This window comes from Athene cunicularia (assembly GCF_003259725.1).
Source record: "Athene cunicularia isolate RWA chromosome Z unlocalized genomic scaffold, athCun1 chrZ_part1, whole genome shotgun sequence".
NCBI classification, from domain to species: domain Eukaryota; kingdom Metazoa; phylum Chordata; class Aves; order Strigiformes; family Strigidae; genus Athene; species Athene cunicularia.
Window position 1 is genome coordinate 18,165,426 of NW_020799142.1, and position 12,180 is coordinate 18,177,605.

The window sequence follows — 12,180 nt, forward strand, 5'->3', positions numbered from 1 at the left end:
CCTAGTAGCACAACATCAGTGCTTCCTGAAGTTTTCCCTTAGCAACCCTACTTCCAGGGTCACAACCCCACTTTCATTTTCACTTCCAGGCTTGCAGGCCCCAAGTGGGGTCATGACCCTAACTTGGGAACTGCTCTATAACACATTGAAAAAATTAACATACCAGCCAGTAAATACATCAACAAAACAAACCCATCCAGTCTACCCAAGACCCCGTGCAGTCTGTCATCCCCAGAGGCCTTACCTATTAAACACGGTTTTTCAAAACCATGTATCTACTTGCAAGCTCACGTACTGCTCTGGGTATGTGTTACCATTGTCTTGTAGTCTTCCTTTGTGCTATTTAGCTAAGTTTGGTGTTGACAAATATGTGCTAACACTTCTGAAAATATGACCCTCTCTTTCTTGCTCATTCATATGTTGGAGGTGCTGCTTAGATTTATTAGTTGCACATAACAGAGTTCACACTTATTGTGTGTCAGAAACAAGATCTGGAGAGTCTGCTGTTCCCACAGCTGGAGCAACACATACACATCTGCTAAAACTGCAGTGTGAATTGTATTGTTCCTAGCAATTAATCACTTACACTCTATTCTATCAACTCTCCTTCTCCTTAACTCCTACTGGTCTTTACCCTCTTCTCCCTTCTTCCTCTGCTTCTTCTATGTCTCCCACTTCTTTTTTTAACATCTTCAGAAGTGCCAAGTTTGGATGTGGAGATGCTGCTGCAAAATTTTGTACTTGCAGAACGTTCTACCACTAGATCCCAAAGAGCTTTGTGCAGGTTATGAAATCTTAATATCTTCATTTTACAGTGGGGCAATTATAACACTGTTCTGGCAAGGTCTGTTACTCAGAGTCACCAAAAAGTCAGTGACAGAGAAAAAGATGAATCTCCCGTTTCATGTGTCCCATGGTGGGACTCTGAGCAAAATGGTTAGTTAGCACAAGCTATACCAGTAGATGGCACTTCAGCGTTCATAGCATTGCCTATACATCTGAGGGGCTGATAAAAATGGGCTGCTTGTGTGCAGTTCTTCACATACGACTTTCATCATAATTTTATTTCTCTTTGGTCTTGTGCTCTTTTCCTGGGGTCTTTACTCTGCCCTTCGCTTTTTTCATTTTCATTGCTGGGACACTTTCTGTTGCTTCTCCATGTCTCCCAGTTTTCTATTTGCTATGACTCATTTTTAAAGGGGGGGGGGAGAAAAAAATGGAGAAAGAGATAAAAGAAGAAAATCTTATAAAAGTGGAAATCCCTCACTGATTTTTTTCAGAAAAGAGTTATCTAGATCTTCACTGATTCATTACTGAGAACTGGTATGGTAGTGAGCGGGAGCAGTAAGATTTACTCCCAAGTGTTCTTAAGGTCCTAAGTATGTATCTGAATGTGTAGCTCCAAAAATGCACTGCAATGAACTATCTGCATATGCAGGTGAAATGGTATTAATACCAAGAACAGACCATACTCAGTCTCACTAAGCATTTTTTGCACTGTGAGGTAAATATCTGTTTACTAACTTGCAGTGTATCTGTGAAAAACACATCCAAACAAAGACACTGTACTTCCTGAAGTCTGTATGTTACACTAACTTTGCTGTACACGGATTGCAGCTAAACACTTCAGGTTCTGGCCTTTCTTCCAGATAGGAACTGAGGGTTTTGATCAGGCTTCTGCTGTGGGCCCTGGCTGGATTTCGTCCCGTCAGCGCATGTGGTGCTGCTTGCTAGGTTGCTGACAGTGGCAAGTGCCTTTCAATTAAGGCTGAAGTTCCATCAGAGCCCATAAGTGGAGAATGCCGGGGAGATTAATAAACAAATTGTCACAGCTTCCAGGCATGCTGGGTTGGGAAGTGCAACTCTCGAGTTTGCGGGCTGTGTAAATTTGGAGCTCTGGATCTGTATCTGTATAGAGATAGACTTAGTCCCCTTTTTCTTTCTCATAAAATGAATGAAAATTAATTTCTCTAAAGTTGACGTCCAGATGTGGAAATACTCAATATTTTTATATCTCTTATGCCAAGCATTTTAGGCTTTTTGCAGTTTTGGTGGAGTTACCATTTGAAACAAGGATTTGAATTGCTCTGACTAAACCATCTGTATGTGGGAAAAGATTATGGGAAACATCCCTGCAGGGCTCTTTTTAATTGCTCCAGTGGGCATTATCCATTACTTTTCCAAGTGTCCTGCCCTGGGGTTTTTTTTGCTTTCCTTGCTGTCTTGACCAATCTAGCTGGTACTAGTTATTGTCTCTTTGAGAATTATTGTCAGTCCTAAAAAAAAAAAAATTGCAAATCTGAACAATACAGTAGTTTTAAACTGCATTTTAACTACTTCACTCTTTCATCTTTTTACTTTTCACTTAAAATTACAGACAGAATATTTTGTGCATTGGCTTGCATTTTCTCCACTACACATTTTACTCAGCACAGAATGAATTTGCTAGTGAATGGATACTGCATTCCTTGAACAGCAAGAAATTTCACTAAAATCATTGGAAAATAACATTTATGGGAAATTTTAGGATCACTTAAGGATCATGTAAGGAAAAGACATATTAAAGAAGGAACATTCTATATTCCTGCTGAGGTTGCATCCAACAGCTGTGGTGATACAGTTCTTCCCTGAATGTTTCTTGAGGGAATTGTATTTTAACTGGACATTTCTTCCTGATTTTAGAGTCTCTAAGACTTAAAAATGGGTGGACATACCTCTTCATAGGACCATAGGATAATTCAGCTTGGAAAGGATGTCAGGAGATCATCTGCTGGATTGTCCTCATGAGGGAAAAGATCTTTCTTACACATGCTGTGAACTTCTCTTGTTTCAACTTATGCTCTTGTCCTGCTGTCCTGCTGCCTGAAGAGTCTGGCTCAGTCTACATGACTGCTTATAGATGGGAAAGGCTGCTTTGAGGTGGCCCCAAAGCCTTCCCTTCTCCAGGCAGAAGCAGCATTGTCCCTCAAGCTCTCCATGCAGGTCAGATGCTCCAGCTCCTGAGCCTATGCTAGGCTTGCTTGTCATCAGTGCCAACTTTGTCTACATAGTCCAAGGACTTACATAACTACTTGTCTGACTTATCTGTCTTGTTCTGTGACCTATTTTAACAATGCTTCTAATTCAGAAATCAAATGGTAACACTTTTTAGTATCTTCTAAGTGTTTGTAACAATGGCCACTCACCTACATCATCCTTGTTGTTACAGGTGCCTCTTAAAATATGAAGTGATTGAAACTTAAAATGAAGAGTACATAACATGAAGCTCAGCAGAAGATTGATAGGAACAGTGTTATCTGAGTAAGAGCATTCAAAATTGCTAAGGGATCTTGGGAAAGATAATAAAATTGTTCTTCTTATTTAAAACTGTATTTCTGCATATAACCATGCTACATAGGGTAAGAACAATTTTTTTAAAAGTGCTTCTTTTGCTGTGAAACTCTAAAATGCCATGAAAAATAGTTCCAACATACTTTTTTAAACATTTCAAAAGTCTTTAAAACCAGGTGACCAAAATTTAGTTCTTGAATATGGGTGCTGTGGTTTCATTTTGAGTTCTGAGTATCTGTAGACCTCACTGGGAGCTTCAGACGCTATTACGGAGTGTCACTGGTGGAAATTCAATGGCCTTTACACATTCAAATCTACACTGGACCACCTTGGTAGACTCATTATCCTGTAGTATCTGGGAGGTCTGATTAGCTGTTACCAAATGTGTTGGTTTAAGCCCTGCCAGGACCGGAGACCACATTGCCGTTGCCCCTCTCTTACCCTCGGACACAAGTAGGGCACAAACCCCAGGTTAAAATAAGAAGAAATTTAATACAACAGTGTAATAAACAATCTGAACAACAACAGTAGCAATGATAACAACAATAAACAGCAATAACAGTGAACAAGACAAAAGATATACAGAGAAATACCACAATGGTTACAGACAGCTCGCTCGCGATGCTCCCCTTCACCAAAGCCACAAAGGAAAAAGTTCCTGTGCCTCGGTGCCCCGACCTGATGTCAGCATGGTATGAATAACTCGCCTGGAGATCCCTTCCCCCTCTCTGCTGGAGAAACTTAACCCTATCCTAGCTGAACCAGGACACCAAAGTCCAGTGTTCCTTCTCAGTTTTCTGACACATTAGTGCTCTTCAATCCCATGTTGAAGTTGAAAAAATCCACTAAAATATAAAGAGAGCAAAAGAATGTACCTGTAAATTACAGGAAAATGAATCAAAAGTGTGATTTTAACATCAAATCAGTATCTGTGATGAACGTATGGCTCACACCTTGTTTTCATGTCATATTTCACTACTGTGTGGTAATTTCATTGGCTACATTGTTTAGAAGTAATGAATGAATGAGAATTATACAGATGATCCCAAATGAGAGTCAGCAAAATCCAGCCACTGGAGTCCATTCTATGTCTATCAGACAAAAAACCAGTAAATTTTTAGTTAACTTGTGCATACTATTTTTCATATACTACCTGCAAAATTCATGCTTCCATAGTGGGTCAGGCAGGCCTTGGAATTATAGAAACATCAAACAAAAAATGTAATTGCCTTATCTTCAGGGAGTTATGAATTTAAAATCTGATACCTTGTGAACCCCTTGGTCTGTGTACAAATGTTATGCTTTACCAGAAAGCATGGAATCCTAGTTCTTCAAAGGGAGAAGATACAGATGTTTCTATGCTGATGATTCATTGTATAGTAAATGTCACTGACTAGAGAACAGCACTGCATACTGAAATTCAATTTCACCTGATTCCCATTTGGAGGGAAAGAAAGCAGCATTTTTACGTCATAAAAAGAAGGAAAAAAAAAAAAAAAAGTGGCAGCTGTTTGAAATTTGCTGAGAGGCTTGGAATGTAGTTTTAGTTGAGGTGTATTAGCAGGCAGAAAGCAAGTGAAGAGGTAAAAGGTGTAAAAGAGGTCCATGATAGTGTTCTTAAGTTTGTCATATGAACCCAGCTATCAGGAATGCATTCAAGTGTGGTCAAAATTGTGTATACTCACTTGCATGTATTGTGCAGATGAATACATTTGGGAACCAGGGCTTTCTTATCATTCAAATGCCTCAAGCTGGGTTTCTTAGAATTAAGCTGATTTTACTTAAGTGCCAAAATATGGGTTTCTGTTTTCAAACATGTGCACTCCACTCTGTGTTACTGTGCCTGCATTTGTGAATGGAGTTCACAGGCCTGGGATTCAGTACCAAAGTATACTCCATGGTGAACTAGAGTTTCAGAAGTGTGTTTTACAACAAGGAGAATATGTATGCCAGATGATGGGAAACACTGAAGAGAAAGATATTTCTGAAAATTTATTTTTCTTATGGTTTTAGGAGCTTGTGCAACATGGTTTCAGAGTTGGGAACCACCTTCTTGTACTTAGACATCCAGATATCTCTGCTCCTTCATCTAAACACCACCCAGGATAGCCTGTGCATTAAGAGAGGAAGAAAACAAGAATCAAACTAAAGCAAAAACACACACACAGAAAAGACAAGAAATAATAAAAATGGGTTTAGCACTTTCAATAGACTCAGGGAATTAAGTTCACATCTCCACTTCCCCTAAAGTTCCCCATGTAGAAGCCTAGAAGAGAAGATGAAAAAAATAAAGCCTCTCCTGTTGTAACTATGACTTAGTGTAGAAGAAGATGTGAGATGTGTAATCTTGATTTAAACAGAGATTTAAACATGATTTCATAGCTCAAGGATGGAGGCACTTACCTACTGGGGGAAGGAGAAGGGGAGACAACCTGGATTCTGGCCCCTGCTTCAAGCACTGTTTATGTATGTTACTCAATTACAAATGCAAAATGTGTAGGCAGACCCTGGGGCAAGAACCCAGGACTTCCTCTTCAAAAGGAGCCCATATTAGGGTTGCAAATTATCCTCTCTCAATGAATCTTTCTTCCTCTCCAATACAGAAGTATGGCTTCAACAGGCATGACAGACAGTTCTCCAGCCTGAGCTTCATCTTGAGTTGGTGATGGATGCACTCTTGGGAGATGTGGGAAAGTTCTCCTCAGGAAGAGACTGGCAGTGAACCTCCATCTTCCACTTCATAAAAAAGTGCCTTATTTACAAGTATAATATTATGTAAAATGCTGGCGGTCATGCTGCCACAGCTTCTGGATGTGTTTCCAGGAGAAGGTCTGTGGGGCTGTTGCGCTTCATGATGAAGTTGGTGTGTGTTAGGCATGGTGTATGTTAGGCATGCTCAGAAGATGCTCACCTCATGAAGCCTCTCAGGAGATGCCTCACCTGTACATCCCATGCAGGGTTTGGTGCAAGGTAGGTTTCAGGATTTTCAGCTGTATAGAAATAGCGGTAGCAATGGGAAATGAAGTAGCAGAACTTTTAGATCATTTTATTAGCAAAAACCTGATGTAAATTTTTGTGGCTGTTTCGTGTACATGTATATGTATAAATTAGCTTCCTGTCATTTCTGTTGCTTTTTTGAATTTGGCTGTCAGTGACTTTCTCAAAGTTATTTTGTGAACCAGGAGCAGGACATAAAATTATAACCCAGAAATCCTGCTCTGCTACAGTCTTCTCTGTAAGACATGTAAATATATTTACAATTAAAAACAGTCCTTTAATGTTATTGTTTTGATGGAAATGAAGTAGCTGGGACCTATCCGAATTTGAGAAAAATCTCCTCTGATGCTCTCCACAGCTATTAAACATTTTGTCTCTATGTCATTGTCACCTGTTCATTAGTTCTTTGAGAGATTTTCTGATAGGTTCCTTTTCCATCCCTCTATTTTCCCACCCTGTTCTCCTTTATTCTGGGTTCTGTTCCCTCAGGAGACCAAAATCCTTCTCTCTTTGCTCATCTCATCATGTACTTCCTTCCAAAGAGACTACTTGTTTAAATGAAGCTACAGGAGGATGAAGGGCAGAATTTTTTTACTGTTATTTTGAATACAATATTATAAATGCATGCTTGTGGTTTTATGTGTTCATAGATTAATAAATTAAGATTTGCTTTGTATAATGCTAAACAACCCATAACAAATTAGTTTATGGTAAAAAAAACGTACAGAAGACTATCACAGGAACAGGCTTCAAATATTACTTGTATTTTTCAAAAAGGGTAAATCAACTTCTGTTCTCAAACCTCAGTTCAGAAAAGTACTTAAAATACCATTGACAAGGTGCTTAAGTATGTTTTTAAGTTTTATACAGTATGATAGAGAAATTTTGATAAGTGGGGCCTTATCTGGGACAACAGCATAACCCAGGTAACATAAAATGGGATATTGTTCCTTGCTATGCTTATGGCTGTTACCTTTCCTCAGTTACCAATACTGTATTGGTATCCACTCTTAAAAGTGTGTTCACTGTGAACATTGGTTTACCAAAAAGAACTTCTGAATTAACCTTCCTGTTGGAAGAGAGTATTTTCCAAGTGATAATGTGCCCTGTGATGCTTTGGTGGTGGTTTGTTTGGGGTTTCTTTTGTCTTCTGTGCTAATTGTTAACACATCTTGAATTTGGGCAAGTAGGCCATGTTGTGGTTTTTCTACTGGTCATCTAAAATGGTGATACAGCTGCAACCCCAGTAACATAGCTCTGAAGTTTAGCTAAAATCTAAATGCATATTCAAAACCTCCTAGAAATATGGAAGTTAAAGAAGTCCAAGAAATTACTTTTTATTTAGAGGATGGAGAGGGAAAGAAGAATGCTGAATCTCTTCTCCTGCATCACTGTACTTGTATTTAAAATTAATTCATACCAATGAACGGGAGACATAGTTCCAGTCTGAAAAAAAGGTGTCTTGAATCAATGTCAGATGAAAGCATCAGCCATAACCTGTGTGTTTTGTTGCTACACCACGCACAAGCCTCCTTTCCCCTAACCACCTGTATGTCTTCCTTGCACCAGATGGCCACAACTCTTCATAACCAAAACCTGAGGGTTGCCTTTAGGGAAAATTCCATTTTTTATTTTTTCACTCATTTATTTACAAATACACATTATAACTTTTATATACATTGCACATTTACATGGTAGAAAAGTACAAAACTATATATTTAAATGAATTTATATTTTAAACTCGCCATGTTTGAAAATATAAAATTGCATCAGAAAAAAAGTATTATGAAAAGCAAGAAACTTGAACTGATAAAGCTTTGATATAATTTTAAGTGACACACTGATTGGGAAAATAAAACTTTGAAAGTGGTACTGCAAGACCATCTTAAAGGAAACACCGGATAAAACACTTATGCATGTTACAAAAAAATAAAACAAGAAAAATAAAACCTTTACTCTTATTACAGTTAGCCTTGTAGCTATTAACAACCTTCATAATCCGATTTCTTTGGGTCCAGAATTGTATAGTACAGTTTATACCCTCAGCACATTGAGATCACTTCAGTACGTGATGTGATCAGAAGCAGAGAAAAGTGAAGTGGAAGAAGTTTCCTTAAAGATCACCTCACTGTACCCTAGAAGTATACCTAAGTCAGTTACAACGCCTTTTGGTCAGTCAAGATTCCTTGTAAACAAAAACCCGAGGGACCTTTTCAGTACAGAACTGGCAAGAAGAAAATCCAATAAATAAACATAACAGAAACTGACATGCAAGTTTGTTAAAGTGAAAAAGAGTTAACATCAGTGAAACAGAGATGAGATCATGTGGATAAGCTCTAAGGAATGGACTTGTATAGTTTACAAGAAAAAAGAAAAGCTTTACTTTACAAGCAAGAGACTTCACAATAAATAACACTGCTCTTCCCGTAACGAATAAATTTCTTCAAAAAACAAGGTGTACAGTCAACCAGACATTTTATGTATAAATTATAAAACATGACACAGTATAAATAAATGTCTACGAGACTCAACTATATGTATACTTTTTTTTTTTTCTCCCCAAAATAAATAAGCATACACTTATTTACAGTATGGACATTGATTTCGTGCCCAATGGCTGTTCCAATAGTGATGGAGGTTTTACCACTCTAGAATGGAAGATATAGGAAAGCTGTAGTCCTGGTCTTCATCTTCCTCTTCATCCTCTGGGTCTTCATTAATGGCTAGATGGGGGAATACAGGGGAGCTGTTGTTTAAATAAGGACAACAACAGCGCAGAAGCAGCTCAGTGCATGTTTTCAAAGCCCTCTGAACAGCCATAATACAGCGTTGCATTTTATGTGACTTGTAGTGAGATGCTATTTGGCATCTGCTGTTATGCAATAAGATTTTTTATACATAATCTATGAAGTCATAACTGCAGAAAGTTCTGAAGAATCAATGGCTCAGGTTTTATTGGCAGATTCCTGAAATCAAATAAAAAGCGCTCTTGTGTTCTAGGTTTAACTGCTTTGTGTCCTTCATTCATAGTTAGTAGGGACAACTGTGCTAAGCCAGATGCCCATGTGCTACCATTAAACTTGTTCTTTTGGACCGAGTTAGAGTTTATCCAGGTGTTAATAAAGCAATCAGTGAAACACACGAGAGCAGACAATGTAGGAAAAAAAATCACTAGAATTACACTCCTAGGGCACCCCCTTTCTGGCAGAATGACTTGACCTGAGAATAGCCCCAAAAACCCAACTTGAAGGCCAACTGGTTGTTCGAGATCTATTGCATTTTATCAGTAATTAAAGTGTGTGCATGATAGTTAACATACTTATATGGCACCTGTACCACATCTCAAATCTCTAAATCAAGCTTTCTTATGTTTGAAAGTGTAAGTCTTCATTACCTAGGGATTGCCTTCAGAAGCTTTAAGTGTCTGCAGAGTTAAAAATCTCACTTACAGTTGCAAGATCCGGAGTGCTTTACTTCTAGAAGCACACCCATGGAGCAGGCTGCCTCCTTCATGGCACACTCGCTTGGGTAAGTTGTGTTATCGCTGGCACAGACTGCCTCATCTGACTTGCTTTCAGGGCACAGCTCATCGCAGAGGGCGCACCGACCTCTGCCAACCTTAAAATCCCACAAGCATTTCTTCCCAGCACTGCACTGAATGTCTTCACAGGATTTGGCTTCTAAAAATATATACAGGATACTAGAGGTAAGTGAAAAGACAAAGAAAAAATAAAAGCAACAACAGACAACTCCAAACTCCCTTTTCCCTGTGAACCGTGAATAGTCAAAAGCTCAGATGCAGTAGATGTGATGATACTTGCTGATTTTGCTCAAGCAAGTAGTCCCTTGGACACCATTGCCTGTCTATATGTGGGGGAGGAAAGACAGCTGTGCCAGCAGGGCTTGGCCCTGGGAATACAGAATTACATTTGCCTATTGTACACGACTTCCCTGCTCTGTTTGATGTCAGTGGAAACTCAGCTCCCCAAATTAGCAGTAAGTGCAGAATTTGCCAACACGTTCAGCATTTCTAAATCAGTTATTTTTAAACTAACCCACACAGAGTAGTTGTCTACAAGACTGGAAAGGGAATTCACCTTGACCTATGCCAACTAAAAGCAGCCTGAGACTCCCGCAAACCCCCAGCAGTTTTGGGGAGCAGAGGCTGCCCTGATGATGCTTCCTTACAACATGCTTTACTATCAGTCCTTCCTGGAAATTACGATACAAAGTGCCAAGATGTACAGAAATCATTTTCCTATCTTCTCTCACTGTCTCCAAACTCTCTAATATTTCTAAAGAGGAAAAAGTGATCAGATGTTTCCAATTAAGTTAATGTAAGCTTTGCCAAGACCACTTGAAGACAATTGTTTCCAGGAATTCAGATACACTGAATATCGAGATCTTGTTATACCATAACCATGTCATCATCTATTTAATAGTGGGTACTCTCCCTTGGATACTAATGTCAGCACCCACACTGAGAACAAGAGAAACAGGATCAGGCTCTCTACTCCCTCATCCCCTTTGCAATCTTTTTTGGGGGAAAGCTCACCCTGGTTCTCCTTTCCCTGAAGGGAAGCACTAATGCAGGCTGCTGGAAGTCTCTCCTCCTCCCCAGCCTAACTACATCCATCTGACCGCACACATGATACACTGAAACAGCTGATTGATGAAGCTCCCCCCATCCTTACCCTCCGACTGAGATACCTACTGATGCATTTTCCTTCGTAGGCTAATCCAATGGATCTGCCCAGTAGGCAGGTAGCTTTCCTCAGGTGGCAGGCACTGGCGTAAGTTATGCCGTCATTCCCACAGAGATACTGTTCGGGGGAGGTAGGCTCTGGGCAAATTCGATTACATGTCACACAGTAGGCATTATTAGTTTGGTCAACCACACACGTGGAGCTGCCTGGGCATAAAACATCCCTACAGGTCTCTGAAATAAAGACAAAAACAGTGATTAGTAGGAGATGCCAGAGCCCCGGTGAGGAGTGAAAAGGAGTGAATGGGTGACACAATGAAACAAATGACCAGATAAAAGCCTTCAGAAGCTCTCCTCATTTAAGGGCTGCTGAAGGAAACCTTCCCATCTCAGGGTAGCTGGTGGGACACAAGTGCTGCTAGACTGTGGGGAACTCTCAATCCAGCTATGTCCTTGCTTGTTGAGTGTGATTTTGTTACTATCTCCCAGCATTTGGAACATCACTCTGGTTCCTGTGGGGAAGTACGTCCAACAGCTCCTCCTCCCTACACTCAGACACACACCCTTTGGCATTTGAGGGAGATGGGATTAGATTTGCAAACCTACTTTTGCATTTGCCCTGATACTGGACTTCAAGTTCAGGCTGTCCTTTACATCTGGCTTTGAGAAGGGCACACTCGTTCCTGTAGGTTTTCCCATCTAAGCCACACACGGGGCCCTTCCAAGTGATATTAGAGCAATCCGGAGCACAAACACACCGAGGTTTGTTCTTCTTGTTCATTTTACATTTCTTCCCGGGTCCACAGTCCACGTTCTCGCACGTTTCTGATGGAAGGAAATAGGCACCACTTTAGCACCGAGCATGCAGACCTGGTGACAAAACTGCTTAAAGAAAAAAAAGAGACACCGCGCCGCGACCCCTGGGCATAAAGAGAAAATGCCTTTCCCCTCCACCTCCAGGAAACACCACTCGAAGGAAATTCTCCCCGCCACTGAGGGCGGGTTGGAGGGGAGGTCTCTCCCCTCCTCCCTGCGATATCCATGGCGGCTAGGCAGAAACGGGGGTCCCCTCACTGATCCCGGGTGTGGTACGAGACACCCCTCAAAGCCCCACCAAGGAAGTATGCGGGAGGACCGCGCTGCCCTCC

The 12,180-nt window shown here is 40.3% G+C and overlaps 1 protein-coding gene across 1 annotated transcript; it reads right to left on the minus strand.

The window, feature by feature from the left end:
• Nucleotides 1-7,935: 7,935 nt before the first annotated feature.
• FST (follistatin) lies at nucleotides 7,936-11,864 on the minus strand. The gene is made up of 4 exons (XM_026865566.1): nucleotides 11,639-11,864; nucleotides 11,042-11,266; nucleotides 9,777-10,007; nucleotides 7,936-9,050 (listed from the first exon to the last, which is right to left on the minus strand). Exons 1-4 carry the CDS (start codon nucleotides 11,811-11,813, stop codon nucleotides 8,968-8,970), a joined length of 714 nt encoding a protein of 237 aa, XP_026721367.1. The 5' UTR covers nucleotides 11,814-11,864; the 3' UTR covers nucleotides 7,936-8,967.
• Between the last annotated feature and the right edge of the window lie 316 nt (nucleotides 11,865-12,180).